The sequence below is a fragment of the Apteryx rowi genome, unplaced genomic scaffold, assembly GCF_003343035.1.
Source record: "Apteryx rowi isolate R43461 unplaced genomic scaffold, aptRow1 scaffold_357, whole genome shotgun sequence".
Classification (NCBI taxonomy): Eukaryota; Metazoa; Chordata; class Aves; order Apterygiformes; family Apterygidae; genus Apteryx; species Apteryx rowi.
The window spans coordinates 884,028-908,426 of record NW_020450052.1 but is presented as its reverse complement, the minus strand read 5'-3'; the positions used below and the strand labels follow the sequence as shown (position 1 = coordinate 908,426).

Here is a 24,399-nt window from a genome sequence, read left to right as displayed (position 1 = left end):
GCATCCTGTTGGAGAGCTTCTGCTACTGGCCACCTTGAGATGGACCATTAGCCAATGCCTGTCTTCTTTCTGAAATTATTTGGTTTACATCATCGTCGTCTTTGTCAGCTGTATTAAACGCTTCAAGAGAAGGGCATTCTGACTCATTTAAGAAAAATGGAATCTTAATCCTCCCCAAGTCAACACAGGAATTAGTCTCACTGTTGTTATAGATTGTTTCTTATTGTCAGATAATGTAATTAATAAAATGATAGGCCTGTCTAGGAATAATTTAGCTTTTATTATATTGGACAAAATGCTTGTTTGGATGTTCAGGTTCTACCAGTTTGCTGTCTTTTGATATCCTAAGTTACTGAGGTTATTTCCACCTATTATAATGCTTACATTATTGAGATTCATTAAAAAAGTGACATTGTTATATAAAACCGTGAAATGGTAATATCTCTTTATAGACCATAAAAATGGCTTTTGTGTCTGTAAACTTGTTTAGTGCTCTTCTCCCAATTAAATCAGTTGGTCTAACAAGATATTCATTCATCCTACAGACCCACCTTTCCTTTTTTTCTGAGTGTATATAGTTTCAGTTTACTGAGAGATTTGTCCAGTTTGAGTTATTCAGCATGCTACCTCTGTATTTTACTAGAGGAAGTCCTCAAGACCTTTAAGTTTAGTTATCTTAATTTTCTATCATGATTAAACATATGAGTTATACTAATGCTAAAGTAGCATAATCATACTATTCTCTGTTCTGTTCCTGCTGGCTGGTGAGAGAACATCTTTATAGACTACAGGTTGTCTCTGCTGTCTTTGTTCTTTCTGAAGGCTTATTTCACATCATTTCACTACTGCTGGGGATTTCCATTCTCTTCAAGGAAGCTAATGAGACCATATTGACAACTGGTTCATTGCTGTGTGTTTTTTTGTTTGTTTGTTTGTTTTCCCAGCAGTATTTACTGTTCTTCAGATGGAGATCCACATTCTGGTTTCTGTGTTCTACTTCAAGCACCTCATGTGGTTTAGAGGGTTAATACGGATTTTCTTCTGGCCTACAATTATGTATCTATTTGTACCCTATCTTATATTAAATATTCTACTTTTTCAGGAAAAAAAAAATCAAAACAAACTCAAATCTCTGCCATTAGTTATCACAGTAATTGAATCTGAACTCTTTTTGACTTACGTATTGGGGTTTTTCAGCTAACTCTGATTTTTGTCTGTTTAAACACAGTCTGCTTATATTATTTACTGGTATCTCTTCCGTGTTTTTCAATAAGGTGCATTAAAAGTAGTTGAGAGAAAAGGATTTGTATTCCACACATACAAAATTTTTCTGCTAACAAAAGTTTTATTTTAGTAAGATCTACTAGGTGAAAAGGAGGATAAATATGATCACTGATGGGCATTTTAATTATCTATTTTAAAAGTTGGTTTTGCATCAGTATTTGTGTTTCTAAATTCAGAAATGCATTTGTCTAGGGAAGATGTGTTATAATGTGATGCTCAAAATACGCTCCCAGATTTTTAAACATGAAATGAAATGGATAATATGAAAGTTACCTTAAAAGGTAAGGAGGATCAAAATATCTTTTGTAGATTATATTATCTCATTTCTGAAAGAAATTAAAAACTAGTAGACTGTTGCACTCTGAGGAAGCCATGAGAGTTTAATGAAAGGTATTTTAATTGAAACTGCAAATTGGAAGTGTTGGATCATGAGAACAAATAAGAACTTGAGTAATGGTGGAAGTAGTAAAATGAAATTGAAAAGAAGCCAAAAGATTTCTGCAGGTGTAAAAGTGAAAGAATTGTGAAGAAAGGGACAGCTAATTGCAATTAATGTAACTGTAGGGAGAGAAATGTATTCCAAAGGGAGCTGCATATTTTAGTTCTGGCATGTGCATTCGTTTCACTCTCCCCATGGTCTCTGTATAGCTATAATTAACGATCATCTTTCTGTAGTGAAGAAGCACCGAGGTAGTTATACTTTCAGATCTAAATCTTCTCAAGCATGCTTTCTGACAGACTGGGAAATGACTTTAATGGCTTTTGGCATCCAAATATCACAACTTTGCGTGTTTATTATGAAGGAACTCGCAGAAAAAAGTCAAAGGGGAAAGCAATGATAATAGGCTGTATAAATTGTCAGAAATATAAAATTCAGATACTGTTGATAAACATCAGTAGTGTTTCAAGATCTAAAAGAAGGCTTTTAAATTAAGATTTATCAGTACTTAACAAAAAGACATTTAAAACAAAATTTAATTTTGTTAATAATGTTTCGAAACATTCCGACCAATTTAAATACAGTTGTGAGAAGTCTGTAGGCTGAAACTTTAATTTGAATAGGCCTTTGCTTGTAGTTTAAATATAAACTATTTTTTAACATAGACAAGTAAATAGAAAAAATAATAGATTTATTTTCATAAGCATGGAATTTTTGGCTTGCTCTAAAGTTGGGAAATCCAAAATTTTGGATTTCTATTTCAAGCTGTAGAAAATAAAGTATAAAGCAGCAGTGAAAAAACTAAGTACTTAAGCACAGTGGCTAAGAAGAAAATGCAAAAAAAAATCAAAATTTTTGCTGAACAATTTTTTTTTCTGTTTTATGTTTTAATTGCCTTATTTCATACTAACATAAAATGTTTAATGCTTTTATAGCACATGAATTTTGATTTAAAAAAGTTCTTTTTTTTTTTTTTTTAACTTATGGAGTTACAAACTGTCCTGTCACTAAAGACATCTTTCTGGACTAAGTTGCATGTTCTGCCTTTCATGGTTAAGTATAAGAAAAAAGTTTGCTTTCTTTAAATTAGATTTGAACTAAAATATATTACCTTTCTTACATTAATATAGGAAAAGAGTATAAAGAAACCATGCTCTGTTGTTTTTGAGTAGATAGAGTGTTTTTCCTAGAGAGGAGTTTTACTATCTTGTGTGATTATTGCTTTGTCTTAGTGATAAATACCTATACAATATGTTTAAAAAAAAAAAAAAAAAAGGCGATGGAAACTCCTGATAAAAACAAGCAGAGGTGTTTCTTTGCTACAGGTTGCAGTTTCATTGGAAATTGCAAATGGCAGCAGCAAGTGCTAGAGTGGCTGTTTTTAAAGTAGCCCTGTAAAAACATATTTTAACAGATAAGGTGAGCATTAGATATGCCTCACTGAGTTCCTCTTACTGTTGTGTAATTCTTCTATTGCTAGTTCTGTAAATATCTTTGTGAGATTAAAATATTACATATTTTGTAAACAGCTATATGTAGTTTTCCATGAAGTGCACTTCCTTGACTTTTATCATGAGGTATTTTTTTAAAAAAACTGTTCTTTTTAAAAATGAGTATGTGTTTCCACTGAACATGATTACTAATACTGAATGGAAAAGCAGTTCATGTGTCGAAACTATCATCTTAACTTTTTTAAAATTTCAGATTCCTTTAAAATATTCTTAAGGTGCAGTACACTATTAAAATTATTCTGATAGGAAAGTTTTTCACGTATCTATCTGCACAGATACCCCTGTATCTTCTTGTGGAAATCTCTGGTCTTAGCACAGTTAGTCTGTTGAATTTTATTCATATGCCCTTTTCATTAGATCTGTCATTGAGGGAAAATTTGGGGGTCTTTTTGTAATCACTGCCCCCTTCCACAAATACCACATTCAGAGCAAAAATGTCATAGGAGGAGAGAAGTTGGGGGAAGCTTGGAAAGGTTATCCCAAGGTTATCCCAGTCTACCTCCTACCTCGAGCTAGAATCAACTGTATCTAGGGCCAAAACTGTCTGCCCTTTTAAAAACTTCCAGCAGAAAAACGGGCACAATACTGAGTTCCATTTACTGACGTTTTTGTGTTTTCTGCCTGGTCTGTTCCAGTTTCCGCTGTTGCCGGTGTTGGAATGTAGATGCGAGGTCTGCCCTCAGCGCCCCACTCTCTAGTAATCTAAATCTCTCTTGTTGCAATTGAACCACGTTACTTTTTGTCTTGTCACCAACAAGACATAAATATTTCTTTTTTTGCGGTTAATTTTTGCTTATTTAAAAACTGTTATCTTTGCTCTCTTTAGTTGTCTTATTAAAACATTTCAGTTCCTTGCTTCTTTCTTCTGAGGATATGTTTTCCAGCCTTATATGTATTCTGTGAGGCCAGTTCCTGAGGCTTTAGGCTTATTTGACCTCATTGTGATTTAACTCTTGTCCCATTCTTGTTTTCTGCTCTGAGTATGTTTGTGTGTATGTGTATACATGGGCTTGATGTTTAAAAAATTAAGTGATAAGCGCAGACTAAGTAATTAAAGAAATGTGATTTGGAGGGAAAGTTGAACCTCTAATCTTTTATTTCCTATTCTCAAAGCACCTTTGGATTTTTCCAGCACCTCATCAGGCATTCAGAGAAAGTGCTCATCAGCATCCTGTGCTCATGGTGCATACTGGCTGCTAATTACTAGTCCCTTGGGGCTGGGGTTCATTTTAAAGTTATTTGACCTTACTAGTTTGCTTTTGACCTTCTCTTGCTATTCTCTCCCGTTTAAGCTGCAGCCTGATATTTGTTTTTCAATCTTACAATGTTTGTTTTCTTTAGAGAACTAAAAGACACTGTATGAATTTCCAAGGTTTTAAAAAATCAGTTAGTTTTATCTAAAGCCTTAAATATCTTAGCTATAACTTCAAATCCTGTATGAAATTCATTCAGTACAGTCATCAGAGGTTAACACTGCTGTCAGCAAAATCCATCTGTAGCAGTTCTTTCAAATGTATGAGTTTCAGCAGAGGTTACTTTACATTGTAAAAAAACAGAACAAAACAAACCCCCAAAACTCATAAACTTGATTTATAGCTGACAGGCTTTGTAAGAGTGCTTGTGCAAACAGTGTTAATTCTGAAATTCTGTCTTGTCAGAAAACTGTTAGGTTTGGTAGTCAGTATATAGAGTGTCATGAAAAAATAACATTAACTCGTGTTGGTTGTATTGACAGTGTATTTACTTCACTCTTAGATTGCATTTATGTCAGGAGAACCATATATAATGAAATATTTTGGCAAATTATTCTTTTGGCAATACTAATGAATATGAAGGGATTATTTTGAATTTGAGCTTGGTAAATTTTCTCTAATAGGATTTTTTTGTTTTATTGTCATCAGACCTGTTTTTAAAAAAGTATAAAAGTCAGGTACAGTATCAAGGAGCATACATAAGTAGATGATCTCACTATAGAAGTATAATTATTTGCATTTTTATTTTGTGTTTGGAGGCATTAAAATACATTGTTACGCATACCATTTGCTGCTTATGTTTTTGTGAATGTCCCTTTCCACATGACACATCTGTGTTTCTTCTTGTCAGTCTGTAACTCTATAATTTATCTAATTTTAAATGAGATCATTTTGACACAAAGTTTTCAGTAGTAGTAGTTGGGTAGTCCTCAATAGTTCTATGTTACAGACTTTGCTTATGGAACCAACAGTCATAATATTCATGAGGATTTTTTTATTCATCAAAATAAAATATCATTTAGTTATTCGTAGCAACATTACCAATGGGGGGGGAAGAAATTCTTTGCAGATTACTTGCACACCTAAATCTTACTTTCCTTGCGATTTTACCATCATCTCCTGGGGATGGGGCTGGACAGTATACAATATAAAGCTGTACTGTATAGCTAGTTACTGTGTTCTCCTCTGGACAATCAGTTGTAGTCTGTTCTCATATGATCCGTAGGTAGTCTCTCTTTAATCATTTGAAGCTTCCTTGAATCTGATCAGTTGGTTCTTTTACTGTGGTAGTACAGATGGACTTTCAGTGGTACAGTTACTATATCATCCAGGCATGGGAAATTGAATATAGTCTTTTATGCTTTGTTGGAAAGGAGCAGTGTATTGAATATTGCAACTGAATATGTGTATGTGTATATAATTATGTATGTGTATATGTTCACATTTGTGTGTACAGATGTGTCTGTCCATCTGTCTCAGATAATTAGAGATTGCTGTAATAGGAATGTTTAAAACACTGAGAAATTGGGCCAGATTCAAACTTCAAAACAGCACTTTACTAGATTAACTGTTGGCCATGTGTATTGTTAATGAATGTCAGTTCTTAATTATTATCAGTACCTGTTCCGGCAGTCACTAACAAACTTATCCTAAATTAGCTGTGACTGTTGAGTACCACAGACCTGATGCTGTGTATTTGGCTTTTAAAGCTTTTTCCTAGGTGTAGATTGCATTTACCGACCAGATTTCTTACCTGTGTAAAAGGTTGCCAGTTTTGTATTTGGTATTATGCAAGTTCTGTGGATCAAAGACCTTCTGGTGCCAGCTGGTTTACTTGATTTTCTTTGGTGCTCTGTATTTTGGTGATAGTGTTGAAGCACTAAAGGTGTTTTTCTTACTTCTCATATCTGAATTGTTGATGTGTAATCAGAGTTGTCTGCAGCCTGTGAGGAGCCCATGTCTTTTGTTTAATTTGAAACATGAGCTAAGAATTTCCCTATTTTTCAAATAAATGTGTTATTCTTGAAAAAAAAAAAACCCAGACCTATTTCTGTGTAGACATCTGCAGTGGCTTATGAATAGGAATTAAGGGGAAGTTTGTGACTTTTTAGCAAAAAATGTATACTCTTGCCATTGAAATCTGGTCAAGAAAAAGACTAAGTGAAAAATCTTGCTGGTAAACATGCAGGCCTACTAAAGGAAGTCTCCCAATGACTTATTATTATGAAGAAGAAGAATCTGGAATTAGAGAATAAATACGTGAAGTCTTTACTCTTTTGTGATTAAAACAATTTGAGAGTACTTGCAATTAATTCTGAAAGCATAAAATTTAGGTCTAAGGAATCAAGCTTACAGTACTTTTACAGAAGATGTGATTTTTCTTGTTCTCCAGGTCAAAGGAGATTATAACGTTATCCATATATGTAAGATTATTTTCAGAACTAATATTAATAAAGTAAAATGATTAAAAACAGAATGATGTTAAAAGGATTGTTCTTATAATGATATATAAAGGTATTTGCCCTGCTTCCTATTAGATCTTTAGGAAACTGTGACAGATCCACTGAACAGAAGTAAGATTATTAACAATGTTTGTTACAACAGACAAGTCAACAATACACTTTGTTTGTGAGAAAATGACTGATAATATGGGAATGATTTAAATGCACTAAAGTCATGTTTACTGGAGCATGGACTGATGAGGTGATTGAATTCCATTTATTTATTTATTTATTTAATTTTATCTTTGTGACTGTAGTATCACAAAGAAAGGGAAGCTTTTACTTTAGTAATCAGTCCTTAGCAGCTCAAAAGCTATATGTATCTGATAAACGCATAATTAGGTTCTTTTTAAGGGGAGATATTGATATAGTTATGTAAATTTGTAATTAGCTAATTGTTACTGTAAGAATTTACACTTAAATGATCTATTATATCCTGATCTCTTTAGAAAAACATTGCAGTAATGCAACAATGGCTGAATAGCTGTTTCTTAAATCTTTGAAAACTGTGCTTCAAAGTGGAATGTGTAAGATCTTCCAGATATGGGAATATTACTGTTCACCTCCACACGCAATCATTTGTTTTTGTAGTTTGTTTACTTAGATAGTAATTTTTAAGTTAGGTTTATCTGAACATATAACTTCTACAGTAGTTTACAACAATAAACTTTAATTCTACAAACTTTATACAGACAGGTGTCCACGTGTCATAATGATTTCCCTGCACCTCTGCGAGAGCTATATAAGCTCTATATAAGCTATATTGGTCTTGAAATCTATTGGAATTCTTTTCGTACATTAGACGAGAAATATATTTAAGCAAATAAGTGCTACAAAACAGAGAATGATTTTAGGATGTTTAGAAAATTAACATTTCTAATGTTAATATAAATTATATATAAAAAATAGAAAACCAAGCATAATTTAATGACCACCTTACAGGTCTGTTCTTGGCTTCTCCATTTGATTTGTTCTTATACCACCATGCATTTTGACTCCTAGCTCCTGCTCTAGTGAACCCAGTTTTACTCAGAGTTTTATATGAATTTGAGTGTTGGGACAGCATTTCAAGATACAGGGCTAAAATTATAACATTAAACAATTAAATGTCTGCTTGCACTGAAAACGTGTTTCCCTTGAAAATGTGTATGCTTTATTTAATAGAATGGGTTTTGTTTAAGCTTGCTTGAAGTAGTGAAGCAGTAAAACTTTGCCAAGTTATAGTCATTTTTTTTTCTCTCCCTCTTTATAAAGACTGAGAATTGGTATAGGTAATAGGTGTGGATAAAATCTGAATGCAGTCTGCCTTTTATTTGTTGCATTTGGACAGGGATTATTGGATGCGGTTGGCTATTGGGATGCACTGAGAGTGCTGCTAGTTACTAAAGCAGTAGTAGTTTCCACTTTAATCTCATGTGTTTTCAGTATTTAGTCTTCAAATTGGGACATGGCTTTTTCATAAATAATATCCTCTCAGAAGTTAAAATTTCCTAGTACTTCAGTTAATGTAAAAATTCTTATAGTATATGATTCCATCTGTCTGTAATGGCAGATGTTTGCTCATGATCTGTACAGAAAAGGGGTAATTCAAATATTTCAAGAATTTAATTTTTACATTTTGATCACCTTCCACCAAAAGTATTGACTAGTCTTAATCTCATATTAAAACCTATATTTTCTTTCTAATGGAGGCAAGTCATTATTATGTTTAACATTTTTTATAGTAGAGAAATTATATTTTTATTATACATAATATTAATATTATATAATTATAATGTATACAAAATATTATATTACATTTTATTATTTTAATTTTTTTATATAGAGAAATAAATGTGTAACAAGTTGTAACTAGTAAATTTTTAATTTTATTCTTATGCCCCTACCTTTTTGAGAGGATCTGGTTAAAGCTGTTCAGAACAAGTTGGTGATTCTTCTCACACTGTGGAAGGTTTCAGAAGCATACATTGGGAATGAGTAAAAAGCTTACAGCAACACACACTTTCAGATCAGCATGTCATTGACTCCATGCTACAGCAATTTTCCTCCAGGCAACTATTTACTGTCTTCTACAATTACACAGCTAACACGATAAAAATCTCCACAGGAAACTGAAGAAAATGAGAAATGTTGCTGTGAGACTTTGTAATTGGGAATTTTTATGAAGTGATTTTTTTTTCCAGATATTGATACATATACACATTTGCCTGCTGTTTTTCCCCATTCTCTTGTTATTTAATCTTTATATTACTGTCCATTCAGATTTAACTCATGGCAAAAAAATTTAAAGTCATCTAAAACTGCAATTTGCAATTCTGTTTTCCAACACAATACTTAAATTGAAATAATACTTCATCTCATGTACTTTTTAGATAGTTATTTCTGCTTCTTCTGTTGTTTGTCCTGAAACCCTTTCCAGTCTTTCTTTTTTAATGTCTCTAATGTGTTTATTTCTTCCTACAAATAAACGAAAAGAAAATCCATGTAACAATCAGCTTGATATTTTTTTTTTCTTAATTGCATGGAAAAAGTACTTTGCACTATGTCCCTAAAGAAATAAGTGATAAATATGTAAACTGATATTTTGCATGCTATTGTGCCAATCAGATGTTCCTTATTTTGAACAAGTTGTCTTGAAAATGAATGGCCCACATTCAGTTCGGTTGTAGTGTGGAAAAAGGATGTCTCAAATAATCAGAGGCAGTTTTCAACTTCCTCAATAAAATGTAGCAAATTAGGCCATACCGATGCGGCAGAAACTCTTGCAGATCATTAGCGCTTATTTGCTTTGTGGCTTTTATGAGGCTTTGTCATCTTTGTTAAGTTTAGTATATGGGTGGCTTCCATGGTGTAGCTCCTTGTGAGCATCCACAATATCTTAATCAAGAAGTACCGGTTAAAATACTTAATTATAGCATATAGAAAAATTATACTTCTTAGCAAATACAATGGAAAATATATTTTAATGTATCTCTATGTAGCTAGATTTTGCTCTTTGAAATGTTTTAATATACAGTTTCTAAGCTAAAGTTTGAGACAGTTGTCTTATACAAAGTAAATAGTGTATAGTCAAAATATACTGTGTTGTCTTACACATTAGGAGGTTTTTTTTTCTGTATTTCAAAACTTCATTTTCTGACATTAGAAGAGACCATCTTACTACAGATGCATGTGAACCACAAGAGAAATAAAAACTGGATTCCAAGTAACTTGTATATTTAAAGAACATATCATAAAAAATCCTGAATATTTATTTTATGGTTAAGATGCTTATGAAAATGCTAGGAATCAATCAATGTATGCTACAGAAAAGCATAATGTTCTTGGATATCTTTGCCAAAGAGACTGATGAGAACAGAAAAACTGGATAAGTACTTCCTAAAAGCACTGTTCTTATTTCCATATGGTAATACATGGAAGTCTGTGACATTATATTTAGGGACTTTCTTTTACTGAAAATTTTTAGGGAAAAAATTGGATGATTTCCTGAATGCTGTATGCTTTTTTTGACTTACAAGATCACCCAAAGTAGAGCAGAAACAACTTGACAATAGTTGTCTTTCCATCTCTAATACATTTTTTTTCTGTGAAATAATGAGACTTCTGCTTCAAATTTACTGTCAGACCTGAGTCCTTTTCAAAATTGCCTATTCTGACATCCATTTTTGGGCTTGATGAACATACTTGTAGTGATGAGAAGCAGTAGGGAACCATTGGAAATGTTTCTGAAAAGCGATGCTCTGCTTTCTTGCAAAAAAAAAAAAAAAAGTTCTATTGTCTATCTAATTTGAGAGTACTTTCTTGACAGAAAAATTAGAATCTGGTTTTTGCAAACTATTAATACTAAAGTTTCTTTGCAGTCCAAGTACCTTCAGCCTTATTTCTCAAACTGCTTTTCTTTTCTCACATTCTGTCATTTCTGATTGTTGCAGGTAGTTCAGTCACAGGGTGAGAAGTCTCCTGATGGGCAGTCAGTCTTCTGTCAGCTAGTTTTAGCTTTCTGCAGTTTAACGCTCTGTGTTCTGAGGGAGTCAGCGTATGCTCAACTTAGAGCTAATACTGAGAAACAGGAATCTTTTGGGAAGTGATTCATCTGCTTTATTTTAGGGATCTACTTCAGAATGAGATAGCTAATAGAGCTCTGTAATTTGCTTTTTTCCACATTGGCTGTGAAGGGAGGTAAGATGTTCAACTGGTTAGGTGAATCTTAAGCTTATTTGTTGATTTAAATCCTGGTAAGCGAATACAGTGTGAAATGGTAGATTTTGAAAGAGTAAGATAAGAAACAGTAAGATAAGTAAGATAAAGAGCCTTTTTCCTTTGCTACCTTTTCATAACCACCTGTGGAGGAGTTATTGTAACTTCCTTTTTGTTCAGAAATGCGACAGCAGTATCATGAAAAGAAAAGGTGCTCAGAGACCGGGAGTTTGCAAAACATCCATAATCCAAGTAGCTATAATCTCATTTCTTCAGTAAGTATTTACTGATGCAGTGCCTGAAGAGTGCTTCTTTCAAGAGGAATAATGTTCAGTGTTGCTTGCATTTTAGATAAATAGGAGGAATTCTGGTTCATTTATTGTTTTACTTTAGGCATTGCGAGGCAGAAAGAAAATGTGCCATTTCTTTTTTGCTTTTTCTTTTTTTTCTTTAATCTTTTTGATTTTTGTTTTCTCATCACAATGTGATTGCCAAATATATTTTGGAATGAAAATAAAATAAAATTAAAAATATTAAGCATTAACTTTATTTTTCACTGGGGAGCTGGTATATGAATGTGTAATAAACATAGTATAATTTATAAAAACTTTATATGAGTAAAAGTATATAGGAAATACTAAACACTTTTGTTCTTGCTGTGGAAGATGCATCACTTTGCTTTTTTTGCTGTCTGGCTTTCTCTTCAAAATTAATATAAATATTCATCCTTGATTTTCATTTCTCAACTATTTGTTAAAGAAGGCTCCTGTGGAGCCTTTTGGAGTTGCATGGCAGATCTAATGGGAGTTAGATGCTTAGTGGTAATTTTGTGAAGGTTCACATGAAACCTCTTGTCCTCTTAAATTGACTTTTTTAAAAAATATGGTCTTAGTATTTTATGCTAAATCTAGTCATTTTCAATCTTTCTCTGAGTAAGTCACTGGGAAAGTCTAGTAATCCTCAAATTTTCTTTTTGTTATACTGGACTTTACTAAAGAAAGTTATGATGATGATAAATTGCTACCTTTTCTGGACTTGGAAGGAGCTTTCCCTTGTTGTAATCTTGTTTTTGAGCTGTGAAGCTAGCATTTTGGTTTGGATTAATTTTGTCAAATGTACATCACCTAAGTTAATTGTCTAATCTGAATTAGGTTTCTTGCTTTATTTATTTTTCTTGCTGGTCATCTGTTTCACTTCCGTCATTTCTCACTATCTCCATTGCCCTCATTCTTCCCAGAGAGGTGTCAGCACTTTGTGTGACGTGCAAACGCCAACATGTTCTGCAGAGATTGTTCATATGGGGCTTGAAGCCTCTAATAGTGCTTCTGATAATCCTCTTCCAGGTGTGAAATGTCTAGAATGAAGTAATTTATTATATATTAATTCTGATTAACCAGACATGGTTTGAGATTTTCACAGGCTGCAACAAATTAAGTATTCATTAACATTTAAGGTTGTTAGATGACACAGTTGAGCAATAAATGATTCATTTCATTCCTCTTAAAGGAAATGTGTGTTAAAGTTACTGACTAGAAGATGAGTGATAGTTGTCTTTATTTTCCAGTTATTTTCCTCATCCTTACTTTATTTGTTCTGTACTCTTTATTGACTTGTCTTTCTCTCACTTTTTCTGTAACAGAAGAAGAGGAAGTGGAAAATTTTGATGTTTCCAGTCTGCCTGAAGAAGTGCTGCAGAACATAGAAGCTGACAGTTACTGGTGCATGAGCAAGTTGCTTGATGGCATTCAGGTAAATTGATTTTTCCTGCCTTTAAGTAGTGGAGATAACTAATTAATGTCAAAGCCTTGAATTACTTTAAGGGTGCTGAGACACAGTACATCTATGAAAAATAGATAAGTAGATTTTTCCAGTAGGAGATATCTGCTGTAAGCTTGGAATAATGTTAAAAAATAAAATAAAAACCCTGTAGAATTCCTATTTTTTTCTTCATTGTAATATGATATGCTAGAACAGAGCCAAAATCTCCAGTTCCAGAGAATTATCCATCCCAGTCAGCAAGTATGGAGAATATTTGCTTAAGTCTCAAAGTAAGATGCCCTCACTGAGGTGATGAAAAGCTGACTACTTCATTTGTTTTTAAATCATTAATAAAGCAAACTTTAAACAATTACTGTCTTAACTCCTCCTGAAATAATCTTATTTTTAAAACATCCTTTTAAAACCACTGTAATGTTTATACTGGTGGGGGGGGGGTTGTTTTTTTTTTGTTGTTGTTTTTTTTACATGCAGAGAGTATGGATATGGAGACAGTTCTCTGTTAAATGCAGCAAGTAACAGACTAAGAATGGGGGATTTATGCATATGTGTGTCTTTGTTTGGCATATAAATTTATGAAGATTTAGAAGGCTCCACAAGGAATAGTAAATATGCAGTTAAACATCTTGTGTTTAGTGAGGGTGGAAACTGTACAACCTAGCGTAGATTAAATGGTAGGCCAAACACACCTATGTTTGATATTTAGCATTGTAAAACGCTATGCCATGACACTGACCCATGATAAAGTAGACTTTGTACTTTTTGGTTTACAAAGAAGTTACCTGAATTAAATTTTATAGGCTCTGTGCCATAAAAGGCATTAGATAGTATCTGTCTATTATCAGTTTTTCAGGTCTGTATTGTCCAAGGTAATCATACTGAATCTTACTAGAAAGCAAAAATAAACCAATCTTGGAAACTCAGAACGCAGAAAACATTCAGAATGAATTCCTGAATTGTTATAGGACCAAAATCAACCTTTGATAGAAATATGATGCTTTCTAAGTGGTGGTGATTTCTCCTTTGCTCTGGCAAGAAAGAATTGTTTTTAGCTATGTTTGGTAGGCAGATGTTTGCAGTCAGGGTTCATTTGTTTTCACTGAGCTGATTAGAAAATAAGTTATGGTTACAAATATTTAGCACCTTCCTCCTTTATCTTTTTTGTTTTGTTTGTTTGTTTTTTTAAGTGATGTTCATACCTTCTCTGATTATTCCCTGGTTTCAAATGAGCTACTTGTATATGTGCGGAGGATCTTTTCTGTTAAATTGTTTCAGTATTATTTTGATAATGGTAGAAATTGTAACAAGGATGGCAAATAGTTTTAGCTGATTCATTCCTAACATTTCTTTAAAAGAAGAGGTGATGGAAATGTGCTTCTGCGGTGCTGTTTGGATTCCATCCTTTTGATAGATCTCATGTAACCTTTCTGATTTCATTTTGAAATATTTTGGACGATTGCTTAAAAAATAAAAACTTGTTTTTTCCAAGTCGTTTTAATGTAGTGAAGACCATGGAGGTTGTATGTTTGGGTGTGTGGAAAAAGGCTGTCCTACAGTCGTTAGTAAATGGTCATAAAATGCAAATAGGAACAAAAATTCCTATAAACTTAAACAATATTTGTCAGTGAAATTAAGTTAATGTCATCCAGATTCTTTATTTTGACGGTATTTTTAGGATAGATTTTTCTTTTCTTTTGGCACTTATGTTCTTAAAGTGTTTTGATGTTTTCTTTGATATCACTTATCTTTTAATATAAATGTTTCATTGGGTAAGGCATATTGCAGAAAGGCCACTAACTAATTAAACTCATAACAAAGTTCATTTTGAGAAAACTGTTACAAAAATTGAGTCAACAGAGAGCTTGTTTGAGAGTATTTTAGATGGATTTGTCCTGGTTAAAAGTCAAATGAATAGTAGCTCAATTTTTTTGTATAACAACATTGAAAAGCATAGTCAATTTGTCGTCTTGACCTCTCTAAAAGATGTTGCTTTGCTTATTTCAATCTCTCAGAAGTGCTACATTTGAAAATATTTGACCACCTATGAAAAATAGTCAGAACTTGAAATCTACTTGAAATGAAGAAAGCCAGATAAAGAAATACAAGTCTCCCAGCATACTTTACAATTTCACCTGTTTCCTGAACATCTTGTATCATAGGGCAGCTGCTTTCTTTTGTTCTCTCTGGTTATAGGCTCCTAAGCGGCTACACATATGTCTCATCACTCTTGTTTCAGACTAGAAAACTTACTTGATTGAAATAAAAAAATTTGATTTAAATAGAAGTCTCTCTAAATGGAGATTTTTTTAATATAAATTTATATTCCTAGTGTGTCAATTAACCTTGTATTCTGTAGTTATATATGATGCTTTATAGCAGTCAGTTCTGGATGATGATATGCTGTACTGGTTTTCCTCCTCAGTGCTTCATGACCATGTACTGCATTTCTTTTCCTCTAGCTTTTGTCCCAGTAACATTACACCTCACTTCAGCTTTTCTTACTTATTTCAGAAAAACACGTAAGAACTTCTAAAATCATAAGATCAAAGGATAATTCGGGTTGGAAGGGGCCTTTGGAGGTCATCTAGTCCAGCCTCCTCCTCAAAGCAGGGTCAACTATGAGTTCAGACTAGATTGTTCAGGGCTTTATCCAGTCAGGTCTTGAAAATCTCCAAGGGTGAAGAGTGCAAAACCTCTGCAGGCAACTTGTTTCAATGCTTGACTGTCCTTGCGATGAAAAAGCTTCTTCTTATATCCAGACGGAACCTCTTGTTTCAATTCATTGTCTCTTATCATCCCACTATGCACCACTATTAAAAGCCTGTCTTTGTCTTCTTGATAACATAGGTATTGACAGGCTGCTATCAGGTCCCTCTGAAGACTTTTCTTTGGGCTGGATAACCCCTGTTCCCTCAGCCTCTCACAGGGCAGGTTCTTCAGCCCCTGAGAATCTTGCTGGCCCTTTGCCTTTGCTTTTATTGTACTGGGAGGCCCAAAACTGGTATTCTAGGTGTGGTCTTGAAATACAAGCAATTCCATTTAAACATAAGAAAAAACTTTTTTACTGCAAGGGTGTTCAAACACTGGAACAGGTATCCCAGAGGGGTTGTGGAGTCTCTGATCTTGGAGACATTCCAAACTGGACTGGACATCATCCTAAGCAACCTGCTCCAGTTGACCCCACTTTGAGCAGGGTGGGGTGGATTAGACGATCTCCAGAGGAGTTTGCTAAACCTCAGTGATTCTGTGATTCCATAACAAGTGCTGAGTGAGGGTAATCACTTCCCTTGATCTGCTGGTCCAGGAGGCTGTTGGCCACCTTTGCTACCAGGGCACACTGCTGGCTTGTGCTCAGCTTGCTGTCTACCAAGTCCCCCAGGTCCTTTTCCATAAAACTCCTCTCCAGCCAGTTTGTTTCCAACCTGTACAGTTGCAAAATGCTCTAATGGAGATTTGTAAAATCTGTTTCTATGTGCCATTATATGTCAAAATAAGATCACCATGTTTGATAGTTTTCAACACATTACTTGATAGTTTCACACCTGAAATCTATGTAACAGTATTTTAATACATTCATATATCAAATAAGAATCTTGTGTTTCTAGTTTTTAAACGTGGTTTATTACCAAAATTATTTCATCTTGCCTTTCAAATTCAAACGCTCAAAAGATAAAATCCTTCAGATGTCAATCCATCTTTCTTCTTCAGAACACTTCTAAACTGTAGATGATGTATGTATACTTTTGCATTTTTTTACCTGTAGAAATACTGGCTGTGGACATGAGAAGAATAGAACTTATCCCATAAGTAGTTTTTCCAGTTAATTAAGTAGACATTCCCATACATCTGTCTTAATTAGCTTTTTTATTACTAAATCATCCTTTATAACAGTTTCCTCAACTGAGTCCCATTAACATTCAAATAAAAAGTTCAGGCTGATCCATGCCTCCTACAAACGTAACATTCATACATAAAATTGAGTATAACTCTTCATTTTAAGTTCATTTGTAATGGTAATAAAATAACCAAAAGGGAAATATATGCATTTCATAATGGTCTCACCACATGTATTAAAAATAGCAATAAAATATTAATATCATTATTTATCAGGGCCTGGGAATTTTTAGAATAAAAGGGAGATAATTCATTTCCGAGGATTGAAGTGAACTGAGATGTATATTAGCTATTTCTGTGGCTGATTAAATAGCAGAATTTATGGGTTGCAAAAGCAATCCTGTAGAGTTCTCTCTAACTGCTTAGTTACGAAAAGTGTTTGCTATCACGTGCCTCAAGTTTGGATTATAAATGGATGAATGGAACGGCTTTATGCTGCTTGGAAAATCTTTCAAAGGTCTGCACTTTGTTTTTCATAAAAAATAACACTAAGATAGCTTTCTGTGTAACTTTTGCTCATTAAACTCTTACAAGTTTCTTGGTTATGTCTGCATTTCATCTGGGTAGCTAGATAGTCGTAGCTGAACTAGTTTCAGCTAGCCAGGGTTATGGTAAATGGCGGATCTTGTTGTGTGGGAATAAGGGTTCCTTAACCAAGACAGCCTATGTAAGGAATATGTACTGTGAGTCTCTACATCTGCCTCATCATACGAACTTGTGCATGTATTGTATATATGCCTTCATACCCAGGTCAAGTTTCTGTATCACAGGGACTGCAGAGTCCACTTGTGTAGGTGCAGTGATAGCTTGTCTGATATTTCTAGATATGTATCAGCCCAGTCCTTCTGGAAACCTAGATAGATGGGTAAAGTACCCTTTCCTCCCACCTTCCCCAGGTGAATAGAGGTTGAAGAATATGATGCGTTCAGGGAGAGTGTGGATATACTCTATTACCGATAGGTCAGTCTCCAGAGAAAAGTATTCAGAGTCCTCACTAACAGTAGCTGATATTGAAAGAATGTGCTGCTGTCATGCTCCATTTACTGCATAAACAGATCCTAATGCCAATCAGTTTTTGAAATGTTGAGATCCTGTCAGGATTTTTGAGAAGTGCTAGCATTAGTTATTTCTACTTAGTTCTGTAATGTTTGAGTTGCATACTCATGCTGTGTGACAGTTCTTGCAGCCACTGTCACTGTAGCTGCACTTGTGAGATGCAAGTTCTACAGTAATTCCTGTTTACTAATTTCTGGAAATCCAAACTGTTGTGTCTATGTTCATGTCTTGTCCAAGTGGCATCCTGGGAATGACAAAGTAAGGTCTTTCCTTTTTTCTTTAAGCTGCAACTACTCTAAGGAATATAAAAGGTTCAGAATGGATTGTTTGATCAGAAACATGTTTTAAAACACTTATAAAAGCAACAGCTTTTTATTTTAGAATGAAAATGCAACTTGTGTTGTAATAATTTTATGTATGATACTAGGTGTAACAATAGAGGTGACTGCTGATGACTGCTAACTACTCTGTCTCGTCCCAAAGGGAGTTTATTGTTGAACTGGGGATTCTGTTCTGATGTATATACAACAGCTAGGGATTACTTTTACTCTTTTCAATATCAATGGCTTCCATAAAGCTATTTCTAGTTTTAATTATTTAAATACTAATTCTAATTTTCTAGGGTTTTGTTAATTATAATTAAAAAATTTTAATTCTAATTTTGTTTATATTTTTCTAATTTTGTTTGTTTTTGTTTTTCCAATTTGTTAATCAGCAAGTTATAGTCCTGAGAAATATGTTCTGCAATTAGTGTAGGCATTTGTACCTGTTCAGGATCCCAGAATGTCTTTTCTTCTAATGACAAATGGGCAACTGCAACATTTTTAGTAATTACTTCTCAAATGATACACCTGAATGGTATCTCTCTTTTACTTTGCCAGGTCCCATATCTGAGACTAAAGTCTTCTGAAATACTAGCATGCCCCAACAGGTGCTTCTATCCTGAATCTTTTCTGTATTTGTGCTCAAATGCCTACTCCTATTTTTTTCTTTATGTAATCTGTTAGTTTTAATGTTTTTTTAAACTTATTTGGAGTGGGGAAAAGAGAATATTTAAAGTAGGAGAAGAGTCTAGAAATTTTTCTGTAAGAGATTTTTACCTTTCTCAATTCAAGATAACCTTCTTCTGCAGGATACATAACTTTTTGCTAAGAATGGATGCTGTTAAATGTACTTTTTTGAGGATAAAGCACATGCACTATTGTGTCATTCTGTATGACTTTCCTTTTCTGAAGGACCTTCAAATTTTTGAAGGCCTGTTTGAAGCTGCTCTTCTTAGAGTTCTGTAAGGACTTTCTCAGTTCCTGAAGGGAAACCCACCCCACACACATTTTATTGAACCCTATTACCATGCCAGGAAGTTAATACACCGACTCTGGTAGTAGAATCACTGTAACTACTAAACGCTGAAATGTAATTAACATAATCATCATGTTAGTCCTGGTCTTTTGATGTGACACTAGTTAAAACATGTCTGCTATTGTCTGTTCAAAACTTGGAAAAATTTAAATGTAAAAAAGCATATCTGTGATGGTCTTCCTGTTTAGTTCTGAGTAGATTTAGCCTGAGCAGTCAAGGTCTTTGTGTTGGCTGTTGATGAGCTAGCCTCAGACAAATAGTACATTATTTCAGCCTAGCTCCTGAACCTCTTGATGTAACAAAGACTGAGAATTAAAAATATCAGCATTTTAGATTTTTGGAACAAGTCATCCTTCAAACTTGTCATCACTGAGACTATCATTAACAATGAGCCTGAGTCATATAGCATCAGTATCTACTTTGCAAAGTGTAAATTGTGCTTTGAGTCAGAAGCATTGCTATTCAATTCCGCATTTGTGAAGCCACTGAACTTTATAGTAGGAAGAAGCCTGAACAATAAGCTTTACAAGAAAATTACTGGTTTTGGCACCAGCTCCAGAGAGTGAGAGATCCTTTGGGACCCTCTTGAAATTCCTGAGTGATTTGATTTGCCAGTAGAGGACTTGTATTCTGTCCCTTCATTCTGAGAGAATCAAATGCATCACCAAGATACTGTCAGTCAGCTTCTCCATAAGAATTTCAGGTGCAGTTGCTAACTCTGCTCCATTTAAAATATGTCTGCGCCTGCCTACTGTGAGGGTCTTTACTAATGACTACAGTCTTAGGAAGCATCTAAACAGGAATACCAATGCCCAAAGATGCTTTGTTATGGGAAGAATGGCAGGGTGTGAATATGACATTAGTTTTTCAGAATGATTTCAAGGGAATTCATAAAAATACAGACCAAGAAATTAAATGTGCATTTCAGTGAAGTTTGTAGAAATTGTAATAAGAAATGGAATTAATGGTTAAAGGATAAAATCATATTATGGAATATTTTACATAACTCTTGTAATGGGTGACAAATCTGGTGATTTTCTGAAGGAGTCAGTGAACCCATGAACAAATTTACAGCTTAATTGCATTTTCAAAATGCATTTTAATGAAGACCTTTACCAACAATTCTTAAAGGAACTAAGCTGCTGGTAAAAGCATTATCTGTCACTCAGGGAGGAGAAGGGTTATATAAGTAGCTCTCAAAAGAGAAAGCATCATTTTGCCATTTCTGAAACCTAAGATGAGCTTGTGCTTAGTGTGCTGTGTGCTGTTCTGATCTCTTCTGTCTGTCTCACTTCAAAATGATGCATTGGATGTTAAAAAAAAAAAAAAATTGGAACAAGACAAAGAAGGGTGATCAAAGATATAAGGAACAGTTTGGATTAAGTTCTTCAGCTTGGATAACTTGGCTAAGCGGAGGAATATATAGAAGTCTCTAAAATGCTGAGTTGCATGAAGAAGGTGATTAGGGAGTAGTTGCTTTCCATCTCTACTGATAGAACTGCTGAGTGATAGGCTTAACAAGGGGGGGGGGGGGGAAGTACCTAAGCCATGGAGCTACTTGTCAAAGGATGCATAACTTCTTACATGAGTTTAAAACCCGAACAGTTTGAAGTTTGGTTCAAGAAAAATCTTTGAACAGCTTTAATTTTTAAAAGGCATCACCTTGCGTTAGGGAAGCCCCAGCACTGCAAACTGCAAACTGTGGAAGGATGCTGCAAATATATCACTGCATGCTGTCTTGCTCTTACGCTCTTCTGGAGCCGTTTGCTATTGGCTGCTCTTAAAAGATGAATGGGTCTTTTGTTGGACCCAATATAGCCAATTTTAGGTTCTAAACAACAAGCCACATCCTTTGCCAGGACTGTGATAAGTACAAAATTGAGGGCATCAGTGGGATTTATCCTGAGGACTGTAGTTTGTGTTCAGGAGATGTGTCTTAAGAAGTTCGAACAGCGCCTGTGTCTCTTTGGAAGCCGGCGACACTTAGAGTTTTCTAGCCTTTCCTCAAAAATAAATTTTTCAAGAAGACAGTGAGTGTATTTGTAACCAGGTCTGAATACTTATATAGAAAACATTGTTTTCTATGAATTATGCAGTGCTAGCAGTATACTTTACAATAAAAATACTTTCTCTTCTGCCTAAAATTTACAGCATCAACTTTTGGGATTGTAAGTGCACGTGTTTACGATTTCTAGCTTTTGTCCAGATTTGAACTGTCATCTGGCCTAGGCCATAATCCAAAAATCTCTCTTGAGCACTTTTATTGCTATTTTAACAGTTTCTGTAACTGATAATACATCCACTTGCATAAAACTGAGTTTTGATTGCGTAGCTGAGTAGAAGATTCGGCTTCTGTGTGGAGATCTATGAATAATGTTATAATGCAATATGAGAATCAGTACCTGTTTTTTAATAACATGTTATATTTTCCATCATCTTATATAGGAAAAAAGATTTTTTTTCTGTGTAGAAAGTTTTGGGCATAGAGCGCTTCATAGCAGTACTTTCCTATTGCTTAGGAAACTTTAAGGTTTCAAAAGTCAGGCTTAACTGTTACAAAGACTTTAAAGTTCTTTTATTGTGCAGACGATATCTTGGAGTAATTATGGAACGTGCTATGGAATATCTGCAAAAAATATGCTCTGAAACACATGCGTGCTTGCTCTTCAGTGTTCTTTTTCTCTCCTGGACTACATTTAAGATTGAGTCTATACTGTAATTCCTAACCTAAGGTTTCAAACTTCCAAGAAGTGTTTTGGGTAACCCATGTCTACTGTTGAGGGTGTTTATACGCAGGGTGGCTATCACCATCTTAGTGTCTTGTTTCTCTTCCCCTCCTCCTCCTCCCCCCTGCCATTTGCCTAACTTTGACAGATAGCAAGGTGAACCAAGATTTTTTTAGTAAGAGTTCATTTAAAAGATTCACAAATAAGTGAAGTACTTAAATCAGTTTAAAAATTTTAAATTGAGAATACTCCTTTCTGAAATAATGAGAAAAATATACAAATTCGGAAAGCTTACTTTTTAGATAGTCTTTTTTTGTTCATATGGTAATATACTTGAACATACCTAAACTGACATATAGGAATTCTTGAATATACATCAATAGAGAAGATAGAGGTCTATGTAAGCAGTACACAGTTTGCTTGATGTATTCATTATATTTAAAAGCTTTGATTGATTGTGAAACTTCATTTGGAAAAAAAAAAACTTATGAAGACTGTGTCAAAATTTTCAGTTTGCTTTTGTAAATGGTTCCAATAATTTCATCAGTAAATTGCTTGTGAACAGCTTATCTGATCTGAAAAGAAGAGAAGCAGTGTACCTGTGTTTATGCCTGGCTGAAGTCATTATTGTCAAATTATTGACAGTTTTTTTTCTTTTCAATTTGGCTGGCTCTTTTTCTCTTTCACTGATGACATAAAAGGTTGTTTTCTTTCCTCTCCCTCTTCAGCTTCCTTCATCTTCGTAAAATTATCCCATCATCACCTGTTTAAAGAAAAAGATGTGGACTGTCTTTAACCAAAGCCTGCAAAGAGTCTGAAATGTTCTTCATAATGAAAACTGTAGTAAAGGTCATACGTGCAGTATATTAAGTAGGGCAGTAAAGGCTACTCTATCAATCAGAAGGCATTGTTTCCCCAAGGCTCTGAGCTTAGAGGGGTCCAAATTCGCTTCATTTTCTGATCCTGGAAAACTTTTTTAATACTCTGAAATTCTTTATGTATTTTTAACTACCATAAATCAGTGGGGAAGAGCAAAGAATCTACAGTGTTGCCATTTCTGATGTGTAGGATAATAAGAAATGTTGCTCTTTGAAAATATTTCCTGAGGAATGAGTAGAAAAAGTAATATAGGTGAGATATGTATGTGTGTGCATATACAATACATTTCAACAAGTATTTTGTACACACAGGTGCACACATGTGCACACATGCACGCGCACACACACACACACACACACACACAGAGATGATATTCACCAAAACTTTTTTACATCCCTTTTTTCACATATATTTGAAAAACTCAAGAAGCTGGGAAGAAAAAAATTCTCAGATTTATTATGGACTCGTCTGTACGAAGTGTCTGTAGTATGTATTTTGGAAGAGCTTTATAGTTAAAATAACATGGAGATATGTAGAACTTACTTACCAGTTGCTTTGGAAGTACTTTTAACATACAGTTTGAAAGCGTCTGCATCCTTCCTAGCATTCCATCATAAGGTAGTGGCATTTTGTACAGCTAGCTGTCAGTGCTGTGGCGTGTATATTCTACAAGAAAGTAGAATATATTTATTATGATATGCATACAGTACTAATGAGTTTTAAAGTAATGCTTAATCAGAGTGGTTCATGAGAGTCTCATTGATTTATATCATTTAAAAAACTTGAATCTCCTTCAATGCTTTGTTTGCTATAGACAATTATGCAACACATGTACTGTGGGTGCTGCAGCATTTGGAGACTATTAAGAATGCCAGTAGAACTCTCCTTGGTTTATTCAGTATCACTTGCTCCATCTATTCACAGAAAATGTTACTTTAGGACTTTCTTTTTAAGGTAAACACCTTTCCAAGTTATAGCTTACTGTCAGCATTCAGAAAGGATCTAGTGAAATGAACAGGATGTGATTCCCATGTTTTTTTAGAAACATGATTTTAGAAACTCTGATATCTCTGCTCTCTCCCTTCTCATTTTTTTGTGAGTATAGGAGGGTAATTCAGTCCTTTTTTTTATTATTTTCATTTTTAACCAAATTTCTTCCATTTAGAATTCTGTAACATTTAGGAAGAATACTATGTTTTTTCCTCTTTTATAAGTTGGTAGAGCCTTACAAGCCTTTGTCCGTATGTTTTGAGAATATAACTTTAGGGTAACTTGTTTAAAAATTCAAAATCATACAGTAAAGAATTATCTAATGTGTTTTATCATGTTGAATGAAGGCTGCACGTGAAATATTTTAAATTGTAAAGATTGAGACCAGATTGAAAGTGTCTCCAAAAAAAAAAAAAAAAGCTGTCAGACCTAAATGTATTTGCAGGGAAGCTGGATTATACTAGGTTATACAAAATAAGCACAGACTGTTAACACAAAGATTTGAAGGAGTAGCAAGTTTTGAGTCCTTATGAC

General features: G+C 34.1%; 1 protein-coding gene across 1 annotated transcript in view; it reads left to right on the top strand.

The window, feature by feature from the left end:
• LOC112969586 (TBC1 domain family member 22A) overlaps positions 1–24,399 on the top strand; it is a 174,283-nt gene that overhangs the window by 40,018 nt on the left and 109,866 nt on the right. Inside the window, exon 7 of the mRNA XM_026073024.1 lies at positions 12,825–12,934. Within this exon, the coding sequence (XP_025928809.1) occupies positions 12,825–12,934 (110 nt within the window). The remainder of the gene's footprint in view (positions 1–12,824; positions 12,935–24,399) is intronic.